This window comes from Oncorhynchus mykiss, chromosome 26 (assembly GCF_013265735.2).
Source record: "Oncorhynchus mykiss isolate Arlee chromosome 26, USDA_OmykA_1.1, whole genome shotgun sequence".
Taxonomy (NCBI): Eukaryota; Metazoa; Chordata; class Actinopteri; order Salmoniformes; family Salmonidae; genus Oncorhynchus; species Oncorhynchus mykiss.
The window spans coordinates 16,983,637-17,006,769 of record NC_048590.1 but is presented as its reverse complement, the minus strand read 5'-3'; the positions used below and the strand labels follow the sequence as shown (position 1 = coordinate 17,006,769).

The 23,133-nt window shown below is 42.3% G+C and overlaps 1 protein-coding gene across 4 annotated transcripts in view; it reads left to right on the top strand.

Moving 5' to 3' along the window:
- Window positions 1-23,133, top strand: part of LOC110506306 (leucine zipper protein 2) — a 163,130-nt gene that overhangs the window by 81,601 nt on the left and 58,396 nt on the right. For all 4 annotated transcript variants that reach the window (XM_036963551.1, XM_021585797.2, XM_021585796.2 and 1 more), the window contains exons 2-4: window positions 13,114-13,231; window positions 15,971-16,041; window positions 17,557-17,638. In XM_036963551.1, the coding sequence (XP_036819446.1) occupies window positions 13,114-13,231; window positions 15,971-16,041; window positions 17,557-17,638 (271 nt within the window). The remainder of the gene's footprint in view (window positions 1-13,113; window positions 13,232-15,970; window positions 16,042-17,556; window positions 17,639-23,133) is intronic.

Genomic DNA, 23,133 nt, shown 5'->3' with positions numbered 1-23,133 from the left:
CTACGTCACAGAAGACAGGTCTCCAAGTTAATCTACGACAAATCAGCAAAAGACTTACCTGAGCTCAGGGTGGGTGAAACGGTGCGAATGAAGCCACTACCAGGGGACCGGGCAGGCCTCTGGAGACTTGGATCCTGTGTACAGAAAGTGGCACCACGCTCCTACTTGGTCGAAGTGAATGGATCACTGTACCGTCGTAACAGGGTTGACCTTCGGATTGCTGAGCCAGCACCTACTCAGAACCCTGATGGTCAAAGGGGTCGCATGACAAAAGACAGAACCCCAGCAAGTCACATGGGGCCTGAGGCACTGGGCGAAGAGCCAGGGGATCACAGGTCGGCCGCTCCCTCACCCATCAATTCTCCCCTTAGACATTCAGGTGACACGCCTGTGCGGGAACCCGCAGTCCTCGCAGACAAGCCCCCTGTCTTTTCACGATGCGGGCGTCTGTCCCAGCCACCAAAAAGACTTAATCTGTAGGTTTCCCATCAGGGATTGTTGACAGAGATAAAAGTGAAGAGAATATCAAAATGTGTTGTTGTTCTGGAAAAAAAAAAAAAAAAAAAAATACTAAACTGTTCATGTTGGAAATTGTTACTAGGTTTGTTTTGTTAGTGAATTGACACCTCCTGTCCTATTTTATTAAAGGGAAGATGTTATGGGTGTAAGATGGCACAGTGATGCCATCTGTTGGTAAATGTTCATTACTGCAACTCTTGTGTTTTACCGGGGTGCTTGAGATACCCGGATGTGTTGTGATGTACTGAACAAGACTGGTTACTCGCATCAATGCCTCTGTCTCGTCATTTAGCATTCAAACAACAACTCCCGTACGGGCTCAGGAGAGACGAAGGTTGAAAGTCATGCGTCCTCCGATACACAACCCAACCAAGCCACACTGCTTCTTAACACAGCGAGCATCCAGCCAGCCGCACCAATGTGTCGGAGGAAACGCCCGGCCCGCCACAGGAGTCGCTGGTGCACGATGAGACAAGGATATCCCTACCGGCCAAACCCTCCCTAACCCGGACGACACTAGGCCAATTGTGCGTCGCCCCACGGACCTCCTGGTCACGGCCGGTAGGGATATCCAGAGTCTCTGGTGGCTGCAGTACAGCGCCCTTAACCACTGCACCACCCGGGAGACTAGCAAAATTCTTACTTGATAAATTTCTGGCTGTATTTCTGTATATTGAAAACTTGATTGTTGACATACGAAACATTATGGGAATAAATGAACAATAGTCTAATGAAACAAATAGCAAAGATAGTGGGGTGGATTTTTTTCTTTAAATGTCATTATATCCTTTGATGCGTTATTCATAAACAGTATTTAAATGAATGTCCAAAAAATAATGCTGTCTCCAAAGAGGAAATAACAGAATGATGGAGTGTATAATGTCAAGGGAAGTTCGAAATTCGAACACTGTAGAATCGTATGCAATTTAAGTGATGAACAAATTAGCTGGCCTTGCTTACGTGAAAGAAAAAGATTATGGCGAGAGATTCCTGTTCACTGTGGAATAATGTTTCACTTCCTTGCTCAGTTTATTGTAAAACTTCTACACAATAATGGACTATTGCATCAGTTGCTGTGTACCAGCTTGGGTTGGGTGACACTGAAAATGGTCTTATATATCTGCAATGCATCTTTACCCTACACATGTATAAGCAGGGGGAATTTTTGGGTCGTGCTGGTCCCCAAAGGTCCACCCTGCAATAATTTGTTCTGGTTGATCATTGAAGATGCAGGCCAGGTCAGTTCAGTCAGGGGATTTACACACATACACACAGGCACACACAGCGCTACCTCAGGGAATTGATTTGGGTGGCCTCTTTGAAGGTCTAATATTTTTTTAAACTAGGTCTTCTAGGACTCAATAGAATACTCCATCTATCTCAAGTTTCATTTAGACTTGTCACAGTTATGTGGGGGCAGCAGACTGGGGCAAGTGAGTCAATGGAACTGACACTGCAATCTTTCCATTCCCAATGATAAGTCAAATATTTAATTATCTGCTCAAAAAACTAGTCAGCAATGTGTTAACACAAATGAATGTGAAATGTGCTTATTTGCACCTGATTTAAGGTAGTTGAACTTTTTCAACATATTTCTCAGAACAGCTAATTACTTTTTAATTACGAAATATAATCAGATTACTGTTGTATCAGTGAAAAATGTATCAATCAATTCATTAATCAAAAGTTTTCAGGCCCTTTCATAGTAGGTCCCTGACAAAGAAATTGGGTAGTGGATCACATTACAAAAATGGACACACCTACACACACCACTTTTAAAGTTCCTAAATAATTAAGAAACCTAATTCGTTTTTTTTTATAGGCATGCAAATGTACATTTTAGCGTCTCTTTTAATCTCAGAACCCCCACTCTTTAATTTCAGATATAAATCACAAAGAAAAACAAATCAATACGAAAAGAGAAAACATTCATCTCATGCAAGACCTTGGAGGGAGATACAATTCTATATTTTATTTCATATCAAACAACTCTTGTTAGCTGGCTTTGGATACTGTCACTGAATATGACATAGATCAATATACTGACATTGATCAACAATGCAGTTTAAAAAATACGAAATAAGAAATAAAAGGAACAAGTGATTAAAGAGCAGCAGTAAAATAACAATAGCGAGATTATATACAGGGGGGTACCGGTACAGAGTCAATGTGCGGGAGCACCGGTTAGTCGAGCTACAGTTGAAGTCGGAAGTTTACATACACTTAGGTTGGCGCCATTAACTTGTTATGGCTGCAATCCCGATATCGGGATAAGTGTCATCAACAACCGCTGAATAGCATACAATAAATATTACTATAAATATTTATATTCATGAAATCACAAGTGCAATATTGCAAAACACAGCTTAGTCTTTTGTTAATCCACCTGTCGTGTCAGATTTTGAAATGATGCTTTACAGCAAAAGCAATCCAAGCGTTTGTGTAAGTTTATCGATCGCACGATAAAACATTAAGTACACTTCGCATCAGGTAGCTCGGTCACGAAAATCAGAAAAGCAATCAAATTCATTGTTTACCTTTGATGATCTTCGGATGCTTTCACTCACGAGACCACCAGTTACACAACAAATGTTCCTTTTGTTCCATAAAGAATATTTTTAGATCCAAAATACCTCCCTTTGTTTGCCCTCGTTATGTTCAGAAATTCACAGGAAAGAGCGGTCACGACAACGCAGACAAATTCCAAATAGTTTCCATAATGTCCACAGAAACATGCCAAACGTTTTTTATAATCAATCCTCAGGTTGTTTTTAAAATATATAATCGATAATATATCAACCGCAAATATCTTTCATAGTAGGAGAGGGAAAAGCAATACCTATCCAAACTCTGTTGCGAGAGCAAAACTCATGTGACCACTTGATGCGATGTTATCGTTCTGGCTCATTTTTAAAATAAAATCCTGAAACTCTGTCTGAAGACTGTTGACACCTTGAGGAAGCAATAGGAAAAGGAATCTGGTTCATATCCCTTGGATGGAGCAAAGGGAGGCTATGGAACTTGGAGTTTTCAAAATAGAAGCCACTTCCTGCTTTGATTTTCCTGCAATATCAGTTCTGTTATACTCACAGACAATATTTTGACAGTTTTGGAAACTTTAGAGTGTTTTCTATCCAATACTAATAATAATATGCATATATTAGCAACTGAGACTGAGGAGCTGGCCGTTTACAATGGGCACCTTTTCATCCAAGCTACTCAATAATGCCCCTGCAGCCATAAAAAGTTAAACCTCGTTTTTCAACCACTACACACATTTCTTGTTAACAAACTATAGTTTTGGCAAGTCAGTTAGGTCATCTACTTTGTACATGACACAAGTAATTTCTCAAACAATTATTGTTTGTTTGCTTGACATCATGGAAAAATCCAAAGAAATCAGCCAAGGCCTCAAGAAAAAAATTGTAGACCTCCACAAGTCTGGTTCATCCTTGGGAGCAATTTCCAAACGCCTGAAGGTACCATATTCATCTGTACAAACAATATGCTCAAGTATAAACACGATGGGACCACGCTGTCGTCATACCCACAAAGGAGACGCGTTCTGAGAAAAAAGTATTTGATCCCCTGCTGATTTTGTACGTTTGCCCACTGACAAAGAAATTATCCGTCTATAATTTTAATGGTAGGTTTATTTGAACAGTGAAAGTGAATAACAACAAAAAAATCAAGAAAACGCACGTAAAAATGTTATAAATTGATTTACATTTTAATGAGGGAAATAAGTATTTAACCAACCCCCTCTCAATCAGAAACTGTACATTGGTGCAAAAAGTGCAAATCCCAGAACAACAGCAAAGGACCTTGTGACGATACTGTAGGAAACAGATATAGAAGTATCTATATCCACAGTAAAACGAGTCCTATATTGACATAACCTGCAAGGTCACTCAGCAAGGAAGAAGCCACTGCTCCAAAACCGCCATAAAAAAGCCAGACTACGGTTTGCGACTGCACATGGGGACAAAGATCGTACTTTTTAGAGAAATGTCTTCCGGTCTCATGAAACAAAAATAGAACTGTTTGGCCATAAAGACCATCATTATGTTTGGAGGAAAAAGAGGGAAGCTTGCAAGCCAAATAACACCATCCCAACCGTGAAGCACGGAGGTGGCAGCATCATGTTGTGGGGGTGCTCTCCTGCAGGAGGGACTGGTGGACTTCACAAAATAGATGGAAAATGATGTGGATATATTGAAGCAGTCAGGAATATAAGACATCAGTCAGGAAGTTAAAGATTGGTTGCAAATGGGTCTTCCAAATGGGCAATGACCCAAGCATACTCCCAAAGTTGTGGAAAAATGGCTTAAGGACAACAAAGTCAAGGTATTGGAGTGGCCATCAGAAAGCCCTGACCTGAAACATACAGAAAACTTGTGGGCAGAACTGAAAAAGTGTGTGCGAGCAAGGAGGCCTACAAACCTGCCATTCCACCAGCTCTGTCAGGAGGAATGGGCCAAAATTCACCCAACTTATTGTGGGAGTATGTGGAAGGCTACCTGTAACATTTGACCAAAGTTAACCAATTTAAAGGCAATGCTACCAAATACTAATTGAGTGTATGTAAACGTCTGACCCACTGGGAATGTGATGAAATAAATAACAGCTGAAATAAATCCTTCTCTCTACTATTATTCTGAAATTTCACATTCTTAAAATAAAGTGGTGATCCTAACTGACCTAAGACAGGGAATTTTTATGAGGATTAAATGTCAGGAATTGTGAAAAACTGAGTGTAAATGTAATTGGATAAGGTGTATGTAAACTTACGACTTCAACTGTAATTGAGGCAATATGTTCATGTAGGTAGAGTTATTAAAGTGACTATGCATAGATAATAAGAGAACAGCAGCGGCATAAAAGAGAGGGGGGGGAATGCAAATAGTCTGGGTAGTCATTTGATTAGATGTTCAGGAGTCTTATGGCTTGGGGGTAGAAGCTGCTTAGAAGCCTCTTGGACCTAGACTTGGCGCTCCGGTCCCACTTGCCATGCGGTAGCAGAGAGAACAGACTATGAATAGGCTGGCTGCAATCTTAGACCATTTTTAGGGCCTTCCTCTGACACCGCCTGGTATAGAGGTTCTGAAAGGCAGGAAGCATGGCCCCAGTGATGTACTGGGCCATACGCACTACCCTCTGTAGTGCCTTGCGGTCTGAGGCCGAGCAGTTGGCATACCAGGCAGTGATGCTCTTGGTGGTGCAGCTATATAACTTTTTGAGGATCTGAGGACTCATGCCAAATCTTTTCAGTCTTTTCAGTCTCCTGAGGGGGAATAGGTTTTGTCATGCCCTCTACATGACTGACTTGGTGTGCTTGCACTATGTTAGTTTGTTGGTGATGTAGACACCAAGGTACTTTAAGCTCTCAACCTGCTCCATTACAGCCCCGTTGATGAGAATGGGGGCATGCTTGGTCCTCCTTTTCCTGTAGTCCACAATCATCTGTTTTGTCTTGTTCACGTTGAGGGAGAGGTTGTTGTCCTGGCACCATACGGCCAGGTCTCTGACATCCTCCCTATAGGCTGTCTCGTCGTTGTCGGTGATCAGGCCTACCACTGTTGTGTCATTGGCAAACTTAATGATGGTGTTGGAGTCGTTTCTGACCGTGCAGTCATGAATGAACAGGGAGTACAGGAGGGAACTGAGCACGCACCCCTGAGGGGCCCCTGTGTTGAGGATCAGTGTGCCGGATGTGTTACCTACCCTTACCATCTGGGGGCGGCCCATCAGGAAACCCAGGATCCAGTTGCAGAGGGAGGTGTTTAGTCCCAGGGTCCTTAGCTTTTTGAAGAGCTTTGATGGCACTATGGTGTTGAATGCTGAGCTGTAGTCAATGTGAATAGCATTCTCACATAGGTGTTCCTTTTGTCCAAGTGGGAAAGGGCAGTGTGGAGTGCAATAGAGATTGAATCATCTGTGGATCTATTGGGGCGGTATGCAAATTGGAGTGGGTCTAGGGTTTCTTGGATAATGGTGTTGATGTGGGCCACACCAGCCTTTCATAGCACTTCATGGCTACAGAAATGAGTGCTACGTGTCGGAAGTCATTTAGGCAGGTTACCTTAGTGTTCTTGGGCACATGGACTATGGTAGTCTGCTTAAAACATGTTGGTATTACAGACTTGAACAGGGAGAGGTTGAAAACGTCAGTGAAGACACTTGTCAGTTGTTCAGCGCGTTGCTCACAGTACACGTCCTGGTAATCCGTCTGGCTTTGCAGTCTTACTCACATTGACTGCGGAGAGCGTGAACACACAATCGTACGGGAAACATCTGGTGCTTTCATGCATGTTTCATTGTTATTTGCCTAAAAGCGGTTCAGCTCTTATGTAGGCTTGTGTCACTGTGGCAGCTCTCGGCTTTGCTTCTCTTTGTAGTCTGTAATGGTTTGCAAGCCCTGCCACATCCGACGGGCGTCAGAGCCGGTGTAATACGATTCGATCTTAGTCCTGTATTGATGCCTTGCCTGTTTGATGGTTTGTCGGAGGGCATAGTGGGATTTATTATACGCTTCTGGGTTAGAGTCTCACTCCTTGAAAGTGACAGCTCTAGCCTTTAGCTCAATGTGGATGTTGCCTGTAATCCATGGCTTCTGGTTGGGGTATATACATACGGGACTTATTGATGATGCCAACGACTGTTGTGGTGTACTCCTCAATGCCGTTGGATGAATCCCGGAACATATTCAGTCTGTGCTAGCAAAACAGTCCTGTAGCTTTGCATCTGCTTCATCAGACCATTTTTTTATTGACCGTGCTTCCTGCTTAATTTTTGCTTGTAAGCAGGAATCAGGAGGATAGAATTATGGTCAGATCTTCCAAATGGAGGGCGAGGGAGAGTTTTGTACACAAGGGGGTCTAGAGTTTTTCCCCCTCTGCTTGCACATTTAACATGCTGATTGAAATGTAGTAAAACTGATTTAAGTTTCCCTGCATTAAAGTCCCCGGCCACTAGGAGCGCCGCCTCTGGATGAGCGTTTTCCTGTTTGCTTATGGCGGAATACAGCTCATTGAGTGCGGTCTTAGTGCCAGCACCGGTCTGTGGTATGTAGACCGCTACATAAAGTACAGTTGAAACTCTCTAAGTAGATAGTGTGGTCTGCAGCTTATCAAACCTTGAGGCTTACTCAGATATCGTGCACCAGCTTGTTTTACCATTTTACCATGTCCGTCAACCAAACAATTAAAGAAGATTTTGTGTCAGTCTGACAACCAATGCAATTCCTATTCCCTGCTGTCTGCTATGTTTATACAAGACAAGAGTCAGTAGTAGTCATGCTTGGGGAAAGGAAATATGTACATTTTTCGACAAGCCTTGTGCATTTCCCCTTATTACGACTATTTATTTGCACCCTCTTAATGACACAAATAATCCAGCCTGAACTTGGAGGCACTACATACACTGCTGTCTCCTCACAATCTGCATTACAGCAAATAAAGTCATTTTATACTTGACGGATGAAATGCTAGCACTTACAAATAACTTCTGCTGTTGATTTTGTCGCTTGTTCATCGTAAAATATGTTCCCCTTCAGTTTGTTCACCACGCAATATTGGTTTCGGAGCGCATTCTTAAATAAGGGTTATCTGCTGGGGTTTCATCTTTCTTGCTACCGGGCAATGCTTAATATACACTGAGTTTACAAAACATTAGGAATACCTGCTCTTTCCATGACATAGACTGACCAGGTGAATCCAAGCGAAATCTATGATCCCTTAGTGATGACACCTTAAATCCACTTCAATCAAGTTTAGATGAAGGGGAGGAGACAGGTTCAAGAAGGATTTTTAATGCTTGAGACAATTGAGACTTGGATTGTGTATGTGTGCCATACGGAGGATGAATGGGCAAAACAAAAGATTTAAGGCGCATCGGTTTGAGTATGTCGAGAACTGAAATGCTGCTTGGTTTTTCACGCTCAACAGTTTCCCGTGTGTATCAAGAATAGAAGAATCGGAGTCAACATAGGCCCGCATCCATGTGGAACGCTTTTGACACCTTGTAAAGTTCATGTCTTGACAAATTGAGGCTGTTCTGAGGGCAAAAGGGAGGTAACTCAATATTAGGAAGATGTTCCTAATGTTTTCCACACTCAGTGTAGTTTTGTGTTCATATACTATCTATGGATTGTCCTCGCATGGGGCACCATGGGAATTCCTTATTATTCATATTCCTTTTATTATCATACATCCTTACTTCTGGTGTGAGTAGGATCCTTTCAAGTAAGTACATCCATTAATATCAATGAGTGCCTAGTTTATTTTAAAAGAAAGATTTATGGATTGTGAATAGGTCATTGACAAATGCCTATTAATATGAAGCATTGCCAGCCAGCTACAGTTAGTGTCTGTATTGAGACCCTGTCACATGTGCTCCCTCTCCGGCCTCTAGGTCACCAGGATGATTGATATGGCGCACACCTGTCACCATCGTTACGCGCATCAGTGCATAATGACACTCACCTGGACTCCGTCACCTCCTTGATTTTCTGCCCTTTATACAGTATGTCACTCCCTTTGGTTCCTTCCCCAGGCGTCATTGTTTCTGTGTCATGTCTGTGCGTTGTTCGTGTTTCTCAGTTTGTATTATGTTTGTGTTTATTTATTAAAACACTCACTCCCTGAACTTGCTTCCTGACTCTCAGCGCACATCGTTACAGAATGACGCCTCACCGAAGAGTGTTTTTTCGTGTGTGTGTTAGACGTGATGTTGGGTCCGGGTGTCAGAAATGGAGCTACCTGGGAGGCCTCAGCCGGTTTGTCGGATTCCCATGCCTCGGCGGGCTCCACGGGTTCCCCTGCCTTAGCTGGCTCGATGGGTTTCCGTACCTCAGCGGGATCGATAGGCTCCCATGCCTCAGCTGGGTGAACAGGTTCTTGCGGCTTGAGTTGTGTGCCGGGGAAGGGGTGCTGTCACGTATGCTCTCTCTCCGGCGCTCTAGGTCGCCATGCACCCACGCCTCAGCCGAATCGACAGGTTCCCACGCCTTGGCAGAGGTGACCGGTCTGCTGCTGATCCGGGATCGTCATCTTGGTCGGCGTCCTGCGGCTGGAGCCGCACGTCGTGGAGGGGGTACTGTTACGTGTGCTCCCTCTCCGGCCTGTAGGTCACCAGGCTGCTTGTTATGGCGCACACCTGTCCCCATCGCTACGTGCATAATGACACTCACCTGGACTCCGTCACCTCCTTGATTTTCTGCCCTTTATATGTCACTCCCTTTGGTTCCTTCACCATGCGCCATTGTTTAAGTTTCTGTGCTTCCCGACTCTCAGCGCACATTGTTACAGACCCCTTGGATTTCTTCAAAATGTATTGTTACAAAGTTGGATTAGAAGGGATTTATTTAATTGTCATTTTTAGAAATGCCTTCGTTAATGATTTATTAAGCATTGCCCGGTAGCTGGATGGAAGTATCCCCATCAGATAAGCCACGCTTACTTCTGGTTCTTCTTTAATCCCTCTAGTAGATAGCCAAATGTATGAATCACAACTAACAACTGTGCCCTCAACAAGCGTGGACATTCTTGATTTTACACACACCAGTGTGTATATGCGAGCCAGGCCTACATACTGTTTTTATGTACACTCACAGATGGCTTCGCTCCCTCACCTCCTACACATAATTTCCACACTTTGACTGCCGTGGCGTTGCACAGAGAGGCTGAATGATCTCATAAGCTATTAGCCGTTATTTTAAAAAAGGCCCTGGTCAATAGCTGTTAACCGGTGCTACGATAGAGCGTTTCCAGGCCAGCCCTGTCAACTGAACTGAAGACCAAGCTGCTTCTGCAGCTGCTCTGTATAGCGGGACATGTGCATGGCCTTGCCTCCTTCCCTTTATTGAGCTGTTGTTTTGCTGTTGATTGTGGACCTCAGCACTTTTTCCCTCTCCAGGCCCACGGCTCAGCACTTCTCTTTTACATGGCAGGGTCAACCTCATATTACTCAGAAACTTGCTGTGATTTGCTGGAGAAATGTTTGTCCGCGAGAATTTTACGCAGTATCCACCAATAAATGATGATGCTCCTCATGTAGGAGAAAGCTCATTTGTCTGCATTTTCTTTTTTTTTTGTGTGTGTGGTACTTTTCATTATTTCGAGCCGGGCGTGTTTTACTGGCTTGACTTTAAGATGCTAGATCAAGATGGATGTAAAAGAATGTGGGAATTGCAGAGGCCCCAAATAAAAAAAAGATGTTATTATGTGATCACTGGCAGCAGAATTCTGAGGACAGCGGCCTCGTATCTGATCATAAGACTGTTTGTCAGACAACCCGATTGTCATTAGCACACTTTTCTCTCGTCCAATGGAGCCGTGAAACCGAGCGGTTGCCAGGACGCTGGTGTCGGAGAAAGGTCATAACATAATTATGTATCTGGTGCCATTTTTTGGCAGTAATTACCAATTTATGTCGAACCATGTGCACTAATGTCGGACCAAGTTCTTTACTGTTATCTGTGACTCTTCATATGATATATAGCTGTTTCAGTGGGCCTCAAATTACGAAAAATTATTCATTCCCCTCCCGAGGATGGGCCAATTCCATTGGGTAATGAATAAGCTGGCAGACTGGGAGTGATTTCCTCACCTCTCTCTGTTGCGTGAGCTAGCAATAGATTTCACAGATGCCATACGGTGGCAACTCATGCGCAGGATACATTACAAAATGTTCTTTATTTCTTAAGAACTGCTTTTCTATTACTGATTTATGTGTTATTGTGCTTGATCCGGTGATGGGATTTGGGACATGAGGTGTATGAGACTTTTGGAAAAAGGCCCCAGGTCGAACAGGTGGGGAGCCCTCCCAGATTCAGCCCGAATATGACGGCAGCAGTGTTGCATTTAAAAGTGCATTGATTAAAAACAATTACAAAGTATATATATTTTGTTTCAAACCTGCTCCCAAAAATCCACTCTCAGAGAGGTTTACAGTGAAGCTCATTAAGCTGCATGGCGTGTTGTTGTTTTTCTCCAGATGATAAGTCACATTTTCTTGCACTTGCGGCTCTACTCTTTCCTCAGGAGCTTCTAACGTAAGACAAAGCAATGTCATTTGGGTATTGGTCTAACAGGCATTTCTGCAGTGTGGGAAGGATGTTGTGTTCCCCCCTACACTTCCTGCTTCTTGGTTTTGATTGTAGAAGATCCTTGATGTTCTTGTCACTTGTAGAGATAGTGCTTTTATTGTCTATTTAGCATGTCAAATTAAGGGGAGGGTCAAACAGGGGGAGTGGTTTAATGTTTTTTTGTAACGCACAACATTTGCAAATAATGATTCTGTTGTGCGGAGTTGAAAGCAATCAGTGATGCACAGCATGTCGATATAAAATGGACGACCGGTTTACATTGAAAACCACAGGCTGACCAGCTTGATCTTGAGGAAGCTTCCAAAAGATTGATTAGTTTATTTGTGTTTGTAAATGAGGGTGTTGCATTCAATAAAAATAGATTTTCAATCTGACATCGGCAGTTGGCACTAGGGAAGATGTAGGCAAGCTGCAATGTCTTTATCTCTGACCAGAGAGAGAGAGAGAGAGAGAGAGCTCACATGGCCAACCGTGGCCCCAAAAGGCCAGAGCTGTCAGCTTCTTCTCCAGCTCTTTATTTGCCACTCCTGAGCTTTCACCCACTGGGTCCCCTAACTCTACTTCACTTGTCCCCTAACTCTACTTCACTTGGCTGACGAGTGTGCTTGTCATTCAAGAGCCACATGTCTGTTTTATCAATTGGTAGGCTAGTAAGGTCAGAGACGCAAACCCCTAAAATAGTAGTCGAAAGGTATAGACAAAGTCAAACGGACTCATAAAAAATTACTTTTCAATTAATCTTTTATCAGTATACCCAGCAAACCAAAATTGGTTATGTGAAAGTTCCCAGAACTTCCCCAGAATGTTTTGTGGTGGTTGTTCAGATGTTGTGCACAAAATGTTTGTGAACATTCCCAAATATATATATTTTTCATTCTTTGAGTGTTTTGGGGATGTTATCATCCTAATATTAGATAAAACCCTAATTAGAACTTAATGGGAATCTTAGTTCTGGAATGTTCCCGGTTTGCTGGGTACACATATTCCATCATATGGAATGCATTCATTCAGGATTCTCAGACAAGAGTCTGTAATGACCAAATTTGCATGCACATGTGCACGAAAAGTCATGTTTGCCTCTTGGCAAGGTCACCATTAAAAATTGTCCTAATTTACATTCCAATAGTTGGATTTATATAGAAATAGAAAGGCCATTTGACAAATTGGTGTTGCGGATATTTCAGTCTTTTTGACAGTTGGATTACTTGATAGAAATGCAGAGGAGGACCTCTGGCCAAATGACACATTGGAGTAAAACACTTTCCCAAATTGATAGGGTGAGTGAAGTGCTTTTTTATCTCGAAACCAAGGACTGAGCATTCAGTAGATATTAGTTTGTCTGTATTTCTTTACATTTTTGCTCTAATGACAACACTTTTAATCCACTTAACACCGTCTCCCACTCCCAAGGGTGCCAATAAAGGGTGATTCTCTCAGGCGGACATAAAGTAGTGAAATCTCTCTCTCTTCTCTCTCCCCCTTGACAGACATGGCTATGAGGGGCTGGAGCAGAAGCTGAAGGAGGTCTTCACCGAGCGGACTGGCATCATGCGTCAACTCTCCAAGACTTCAAAGGAACTGGACAGCATAAAAGGCAACCTTCAGGTTAGAGCCCCACTGTTTCCTTTTCTGACAGATTATAGTGGGATGTTAAATAAAGGTGGATGGCTTTGAGTGCCTTTGGAACCCTGAGATTATTTCGAAGGGCTCTGTTTTAGGACTTTAAAAAAATGGCTTAAGAATTCAGCTCAGCCTGTGATTCACTCGTTCTCATCCACTGTCCTAGCGTATAATGAGCCACTACATACTTGGGGCCTCATTTATCAAAAGCAAATAAGCGATATGTCCTTCGTTTTGACGATCAGTCCCCCTGATATGAATACGAATGCAAAGCTGTTTTGGAAGTGGAATTCCTGTAGTTGAGGTACAGTTGTAAAAACTGGAAAGTTACTCCAAGGTGACAGTGTTGAGAAATCTGTCCCTACACTCTTTGAAAAAAGGGCCCCAAAGGGGGTTCTTCAGCTGTCCGATTTTTCGTTCCAGGTATAATTATTTTTGGTCACAGGTTTTTTTAGAACCCTTTTCGGTTCCATGTAGAACCCTCTGTGGAAAGGGCACTACATGGAACCAAAAGGGTTCTACTTGGAACCAAAAAAAGTTATTCAACAGGTTCTCCTATGGGGACAGCCGAAGAACCCTTTTAGGTTCTAGATAGCGACCCTTTTGTTTACTTGCAGAAGATTTACGAGAGGATCTAATAACTATCGTGACAGGATGTGCATGTGTGATGCTGCTGGAGGGTGTTTATGTTACGTCATTTTACATCTTTCAAATACTTTTAGATGTGCTCGATTTGAAATTGCCTGTCTCAATGGTGCGAACCCTATCCACCTGGAAGTCCAGGCGGACTTGAGCAAACACTGAAATGATTTGAATGGTATCTCTGCTTCTACCCTCGATATCTACCACAACTTAATGTCATCCGTTTTTTTGACATACAGATCCGCAAACGCTGTATAGACCGGATGTTGTGTGTACATGTACGCTACAACGTTACTCATTCCTGTGAGCACAGTGCAGAATAGGGCTGACGGAATGGGGAATGACAGGTAATGAGAGGTAAAAGACAAATGTATGATCATCAGTCCCGTAGAGAATTGGGGAAGGCACGGCTTGGATGGAAGACCACATAAACATAGTTCATCCTAGGTCTTGTGAATCCAGTGTAATTTGGTTGTTATTAAATTGTTTACCGCAGCAGGGCAATACGTTTTTTTTTCTCTGACACATCTGTATATCGCCACTGATCAGGGCTGCGGTCGATTCCATTTCAGTTCTCGTCAAACAAGTAGGGAATGAATTGAATTGAACAAATAGATTGAAAAAGACATCTGGTTTGACAAGTATTTTCAGTCCAAAATTATACTTTCAACATCCTGTGTCCCATAGAGAACCAGCAGACACAAATGTGTCTGTCAGGTGTTAGCCAGAGTATCATTGTCCCCTAGTCAGTCTTGAATGGAATCTCTTTTGCCAATTCTGGTAGGCAGTGGTCCCTTGGATTAGTCTGGGCCGCTGTGTTCTTTTTAGTAGGCTTGGATGGCTGTAGCCCATTTCAGTTTTAATCAGTGACTTCCCAAATACATCCTGTCTACTTGTATGACGTGACCTGGCCAACCTGGGTTCATGGTGTTGTCCTCCTGACAGTTTTCGGTGGCATCCATTGTCCCTTGTTCGGGGCTGGCTGGCACTGTGTGTAGTCTACGCTACCAATGTCCCCGGTTGCAGGCTTTGACGTCAGTCAGCTACTGTATATTATGTGATTATGTGCAGACTTGGATGGCAGTGTACCCTGTGCCTTGTGCAAATGTACCGGGAAAAGCAGGGGGCGGGAGATGAAGGGAGAAGCGAGGGGGGATGGATCTCTTACCAAAAAAAGGGGTGAAAACGATCAGTAACTTTTTAGAGTAATCAATTATGTATGTGTAACTGATTAACCTTTCTGGTGGAGATTCACTGTCCTAAGTGTTTATTATTTTAATTAGACATCCCTTGGGTGCTGGGTCAACCCTTCATAATTAAACTTTGCATGATAGAGCTTTGATTCTTGGCAGTTGCTCTGTGGTGTGCTAGTATATGGTTTAATGTGGGCCATTCCTTTGCAACTTAACTGCTTACTGCCCTGGTTTGTTGTGGTAGTGCCAGCATCCCTCTAAATCAAGCCCTGATTGGATGCACCCAGGTTAAAGTTTTTGTGATAAAAAAATATTGGTGTTTTTCAGAATGTCTCTTCTCATTATTATACTGAAGCACATTTGAAAACCGTTCAGTAATCTTGCAGAGCTGCAATTATTGAACTCAAATTAGTGTATTTATGGAAATTAAGATCTAATTTATTATTAACAAGACACTGTACCACTTCAATTTTCTTCCCCAAAAAGTGTCATAAAAAAGATTCATAATTACCCTCAAACCTGAATCTAAACTATATGAGTTCCTACAAGCTTACAAATGAACTAATACTTTTTGGACCACAAAAAGTATTTGACTACCCTCATAAAAGCATACACATAAATAATCTATGAGGCGTTACACAATATGTATGAAAAATTCTAATAATTATTCACATCTTTTTTTTTGCCTGAGCATAGATAGGCTACTGTATGACAGCTTAGAGCAATGTGTGCATTTACACTCGAAAGGGGCATTGTTGTATTCTTTATGTTCCTATGAGTGCTTTGAATCAGCTCCTTCACATTGGAGTGTTGGAGTGAGACTGTGAGTGGTCATATAATAAACCAATTTCTCTTGTGAGACTAAAAAGCTCTCATTCCTCTCTTCTAGACACTGAAAAATGACGACTCCGTGGCCAAGGCGGATGTCCTGAAAATCCTGGCGCTCAGCCACAAGCAGAGGTAGATCTAAGCTTCTTAACCATTTGCTATTGCACATTCCTACCGTATGGATTCTTTCAAAGAGCAACATTACTTTTCATTCCTTTTATGGTGCAGGAACAATGTGATGTTACCTGAAATTCAGCCTTTGGTATACACAGTATATACTTATATCCTACTGCTTTGTAAATAGCAAACCAACATATCAATAACACATGACAATCATAAACAAACCATAAAACAATGTTTTATTGGAGCAATGGCTCCTGGTCCACAGACGATTTGAGCAGCCACCTGTTTTCCACTTTAAATCCGAATGAATCCTGCTCTTGGTTCGTTCCATTGCCAAGAATGATTATCGAATGACTTCATCACGAGCGATCCAGGCTGCTGATTTATGGAAAATCATTTGTTTTTGACAGCTTTCAAGCAATGTTTATGATTGCTTCGAGGGAGTAATAACTAGCAACTATTTTAATGTGAAACCATGGTAGCCACATCCTCAGGTCAACACATGTCGAATAATTACAAACGTGAGGGTTACAAGTTGAAAAAACAAAAACGTTAACCCTCGTCCTAACCACCACATTTGACCTAATCCTGGGCATAACCAATTACTATATTTAAACTGCAGAAATACAGCCAACTTGAGTGGCCAATGAAATACAAGGAGGGACAGAGGAAGACAGTACTGAAAGTCAAAGTCATTTACTTTTGTGCTTTGGTTAAAATAGTAACTGCCTTTCCACAGATACCCATAATGGGTTATACACTATTTTATTCACAGTTTAGTGCTGTGTTGTCTGAGGAAAATGGCACTCAGAATAATTTTTGGTTGTTTGTAGCCCATAGGCAAAAAAGTCTCTAAATATCGGTGAAAATATGTTGACTCAATGTGTTGACTTGAAGCTCACTTACAGCACCAAACGGTGTTGGGCTCCCTTTAAATGTCAACCTCATATTCTAACTTCTAAAAAATCATTCTGTCTCCCCTTAAAACGTCATACTGCTGGTTTGAGGGTGAGATCAGAAAAATGAAATGCCAACTAGCAGAAAAGAAAAATGTTTGCTTGGCTGGGCTCATGCCAACAGGCACAACCCTTGGCATGTGAAATATGACAGGGCAGCACAGCAGTGAAGAGAGACTTTTCTTTCCGAGTTTGACAAACAGTGCTGTTGACTGCAGATGCTGCTCCTCGACTGCACAAGTGATGGACCATGACCAAGTCATATGTAATTAAACTCTAAACCTACACTAAGCCCAGTCAAAGGGAATAATTCCTTTGCTGCTGTAATCGTATATTGGTATTCTGGATTAAAGTTTGGTATTTCGTCACGCATTCTATCACAAATGTTTGGTAGAAAAAGTAAGCATGAATTGATTTGATGGCTTGATCCTACTCAGTGCTCAGTCAGTCAGTCAGCCAGTGCTTGAGATACTATTACTACTGCCTCGCCACTGCGGGAAGTCAGAGAAGAGTTGGAGAGGAGAAGGATATGTGCTAACTGAAAGTTTCTCACCTTTCCTTTCAACAGGGGAGAGATGAAGTCCCTCCAGGCTGCCTTGCAGAAGCAGCTGGACGAGGCAACGGAGCAAGCCGAGAAACAGCAGGCCACCGTGAGTAGGAGCCCTCAGTCGTCCACACCTCGTCTACACCTCACTCCTCTAACCTCCCCCTTGTCACCTGTCATCCGGGCCTGTGGGCGCCCGTCACCCATCTCATTACCCAGCAGTCATCTCTCCTGGCTGGCCCCCTCCCTCCCACCACTTAATAACCAGCCTGGGAGAGTGAGAGAGCTACAATTGAAGTCGGAAGTTTACATACACTTTAGCCAAATACATTTAAACTCATCTTTTCACAATTTCTGAATAATAGTTGAGAGAATGATTTATTTCAGCTTTTATTTCTTGCATCACATTCCCAGTGGTCAGAAGTTTACATACAAGTTTACATACACTCAATTAATATTTGGCAGCATTGCCTTTAAATTCTTTAACTTCGGTCAAACGTTACGGAAAGCCTTCCACAACCTTCCCACAATAAGTTTGGTGAATTTTGGCCCATTCCGCTTGACAGAGCTGGTGTAACTGAGTCAGGTTTGTAAGCCTCCTTGCACGCACACGCTTTTTCAGTTCTGCCCACAAATGTTCTATAAGATTGAGGTCAGGGCTTAGTGATGGCCACTCCAATACCTTGACTTTGTTGTCCTTAAGCCATTTTGCCACAAGTTTGGAAGTATGCTTGGATTCATTGTCCATTTGGAAGACCCATTTGCGACCAATCTTTAACTTCCTGACTGATGTCTTGAGAGGTTGCTTCAATATATCCACATCGTTTTCCTACCTCATGATGCCATCTATTTTGTGAAGTGCACCAGTCCCTCCTGCAGGAAAGCACCCCCACAACATGATGCTGCCACCTCCGTGCTTCACGGTTGGGATGGTGTTCTTTGGCTTGCAAAGCCTCCCCCTTTTTCCTCCAGACAGTTCTATTTTTGTTTCATCAGACCAGAGGACATTTCTCCAGAAAGTACGATCTTTGTCCCCATGTGCAGTTGCAAACCGTAGTCTGGCTTTTTTATGGCGGTTTTGGAGCAGTGGCTTCTTCCTTGCTGAGCGGCCTTTCAGGTTATGTCGATATAGGACTCGTTTTACTGTGGATACAGATACTTTTGTACCTGTTTCCCCCAGCATCTTCACAAGGTCCTTTGCTGTTGTTCTGGGATTGATTTGCACTTTTTGCACCAATGTACGTTCATCTCTAGGAGACAGAACGCGTCTCCTTCCTGTGCGGTATGATGGCTGCGTGGTCCCATGGTGTTTATACTTGCATACTATTGTTTGTACAGATGAATGTGGTACCTTCAGGCGTTTGGAAATTGCTCCCAAGGATGAACCAGACGTGTAGAGGTCTACAGTTTTTTTCTGAGGCTGATTTCTTTGGATTTTCCCATGATATCAAGCAAAGAGGCACTGAGTTTGAAGGTAGGCCTTGAAATACATTCACAGGTGCACCTCCAATTGACTCAAATGATGTCAATTAGCCTATTAGAAGCTTCCAAAGCCATAACATCATTTTCTGGAATTTTCCTTGCTGTTGAAAGGCACAGTCAACTTAGTGTATGTAAACATCTGACTCACTGGAATTGTGATACAGTGAATTGTAAGTGAAATAATCTGTCTGTAAACAGTTGTTGGAAAAGGGCCTTGTGTCATGCACAAAGTAGATGTCCTAACAGACTTGCCAAAACTATAGTTTGTTAACAAGACATTTGTGGAGTGGTTGAAAGGCGAGTTTTAATGACTCCAACCTAAGTGTATGTAAACTTCCGACTTCAACTGTAGGTGTAACCCAGAAATAGGAAGCATAGTGAGGGAGGTCGGTCCACTCTTTGCTCTCTCCTTAAACGATAAGTTTCTGATAAAAACTTAATAGACCAGGCGCCTTTTTTACATTTAGTTCCTTTTATCATCCTGTCATAAACATTCCTTTTCATTTGCCCAGTAATCCAGGCCTCTATCCTTCATGCAACTCAGTCCCTTTTCAATTATACCTGGCTGTCGTTCCAGTATCAATTCTGTTCTATTCAGACGTTATTACATTGCCAATCTATACAGACGTCTGAGAATAGCAGGCTACAAGGGAACTTTGGTACCACACATGCAGAGTCATGTTTATACCTACTGAATGAATGAAACCTATAGGTAACAGTTTACTGTATGCCCTTTATGTAGAAATGAACTTTACCGTAGGCCCACATAAAGCTTTTATAACAGCTACAAAAGCCATGATAATATCAGTAATTAACATTATACTCATGTGGACCCTTTTTCATACCTAAAGAACTCTATGGATTAGCCTGTAGGTTTTTTGTGCCTTGTTTTGTGCCTTGATATTTACTGCCACATCTCTTATGGCTATCTAATTCCCCCTCAAAACAAATGATCAGAAAATCAACGGGAGGCCTAATTAATGTTCAAAACAGACCGTGGAATGGCTTTGAGATATTCAATATATGCTAATAAGAACAACATGGACGTCTTAAAATGGTCGTCCGTCTTATTTCCACAGCACAGAACAAGGGTGGCTGATGTGGGTAGCCAACAATCAAACTGTCGCTGTTGACATTTTCATGTTCAGATGAGTGACAAGTCCCTGGTGTAAGGGAGTTAATTATCTATATTAAAGGAAATTGTATTGGCTACTGCAATGCATCAAATCAATGCCTGTGTTTTCCCAAGGGGAAATAACAGTTTTTTTTGAATGATGTGACGTTTCTGGGATAACACAAGAATGTGTTGTAAAGTTGAGTTTCTTGGTTGTATCATATACAGGATAACTCTGCTACTGCCACTATTCAGTGTGCTAATAGAGTTTTGGAAAGCGCACGATGATGCTACATGAATACCTGTCTTGTTTGTAATAAGGTGCAGTTTTTTAATTTTCAATTGAGACCATGCCTACAGCTCTATGTGAAGAAACAGAGTGTGAGTTGAGGCTATTTGACATCTCCGTAGCTGGGCGAATTTGATGTGAGGCATTGGGTAGAAGACATTGTTTGATTGGAGTTGTAATCTGCCCCTAGGGAGCTCTAGAGTTTGTTTTCTATTAACCTACTAAGCAGCAAAAGTGGAAACCAGGGTTAGTAACAAGCACAGTGAAATTAATTTGTTCGGGACGATACTGCACGAAACCATCAACGTTATTTTTTAAACGTGGTTATGTTTTAATGAGCAGTTCTCACTTCATACATTTCATAATCTTGGGTTGCCTCATTTGGAATTTATGAAAATTAGTGCAACCGATAATCAATTATCAATACGGTGTTAAAGGGAATTGTGGAAGGCTACCCGTAACGTTTGACTTAAGTTAAACAATTTAAAGGCAGTGCTACCAAATACTAATTGAGTGTATGTAAACTTCTGACCACTGGGAATGTGATTCAAGAAATAAAAGCTGAAATAAATCAATCATTTAGAAGCTGAATCTGTATCTTCCTTCTCCTTACACGCAAAAACTATAATTTAGTATCCCCAGTGGACCACAGACAGCGATCAGCTGTAGCTGTACTTGGAAATTGACATTTGCGATGGGAAACACATACTCATCATAAATGCCTATAACATGTAGAGAATTTGATGACCGTGAAGCTGTGGTTCCACTCAAAAGATCCCTTTTAATTTTATTTGTATTTAATTCATAATGTGTGGTTCAGAAACCTTGTTTGGGTTCACATATTCAATGTAAGTTCACTGGCGTTGTCACGTTCGTCATAACGAGGAGACCAAGGCGCGGAGTGATAAGAATACATACTTCTTTAATAAACGAAGACCACTAAACAAACTAACAAAAACGAACGTGAAGCTAATTGCAACAAGTGCTGACATGCAACTACACATAGACAATAACCCACAAAACCAAAATGGAAAATGGCAACCTAAAAAGGATCCCCAGAGGCAGCTGTTTATCGTTGTCTCTGATTGAACCAATTCAGGCCACCATAGACCTACATTTACCTAGACATATCAAAACCCCATAGATATACAAACACCCTAGACAAGACAAAACACACATACCCACCCTCGTCACACCCTGACCTGACTAAAATAATACAGAAAACATAGATAACTAAGGTCAGGGCGTGACAGGCGTAGCGGTTTCTCAGTTTCTCGAAGTTTGCCCCCCCCCCCCCAAAAAAATATGAGCCTGTCAGCCACTCAAAGTTTCGACTATTGATCGCGGTCAATTGTTCTGAAATTGTGATGTCTGCGCGGCTGCCAATCGATAGCTATCAGATTATGTGGTGCTAGTGCTTGAAGTATCCTGTAGCTTTGCTTTAATGGGTACATGTTTATTTTTATTTGGTCGTCATTTTCTCATGTTAAGCCAAACGTTTATGTTTTACGAAGCTATAGGCCTACGCTGTCGCAATGCTGCTATTTAGAATGTAGGCCGGCGGCAATAATGTATTTCCTTGTTAAGTAATTAAAGTGGGAAATTCAAACATGCGTATACTAATCAGTAACCAATTAAACATTTAAGAATGTAGACCTATAGCCTACCTTAGCCGTCCTCATGCTCTCTTGCAGCTTGGATAGAAGGTTTGTGCTACATAAAACCAGTCTATTAATTCCAAATAATACAATCAGTCCACCTTCAAAACAATAGCTGACTAGGGATTGTTTCATTATGCAGACAATGCAGTCAAGCCCAGGGTTTCCTGAACTCGGTCCTGGGTTCCCCCTGGGTGTACGTTTTGTTTTCTGCCCAAGCACTACGCAGCTGATTCAAATAACCAACTCATTATCAAGCTTTGATTATTTGAAGCAGTTGTGTAGTGCTATGGGAATAAAACAAAAAGGCGTGGGGGGGGGGTTGAGGGCAGGGCCGAGTTTGGGATACCCTGGTCTATAGCTATGTACAGTATTTAGCTGGCAGCCTAGTTATATTACACATTGGAACGTGGACTCCACGCTTTCGGGGCTATCCATCTCATCACTGTAGGCTTACAAGTGTTCACAGAAGGGGGGGGGGGGGGGGGGGGGGTCGCTCTCATGAGCACCGCTGGGCCTCTGGCAGTCGTCAGCTTGGTTTTCTGGGAGAGGAGGCGGATAAGGAAGGCCGGCACCATCACTAGAGAACTGTTACTATTCTCAAGGGGAGGAAGATGAGGAGGAGCAAGGCTACTGTCATTTCTGGACCTCTGTCGGGACTGGGAGGCTGCTTGTGCTAGCTGAGGCTTAAGTAGGCCTCCTATCTACAAATCAAATCAAATTCAATTATATTAGTCACATGTGCCGAAACAACAACCTTACAGTGAAATGCTTACTCATGAGCCCCTAACCAACAATGCAGTTTAAAAAAATATGGATAAGAATAAGAAATAAAATAAGGGATGGCAGGGTAGCCTAGTGGTTAGAGCGTTGGACTAGTAACTGGAAGGTTGCAAGTTCAAACCCCCGAGCTGACAAGGTCCAAATCTGTCGTTCTGCCCCTGAACAGGCAGTTAACCCACTGTTCCTAGGCCATCATTGAAAATAAGAACTGGTTCTTAACTGACTTGCCTAGTTAAATAAAGGTAAAATATATATACATATATATATATATATTT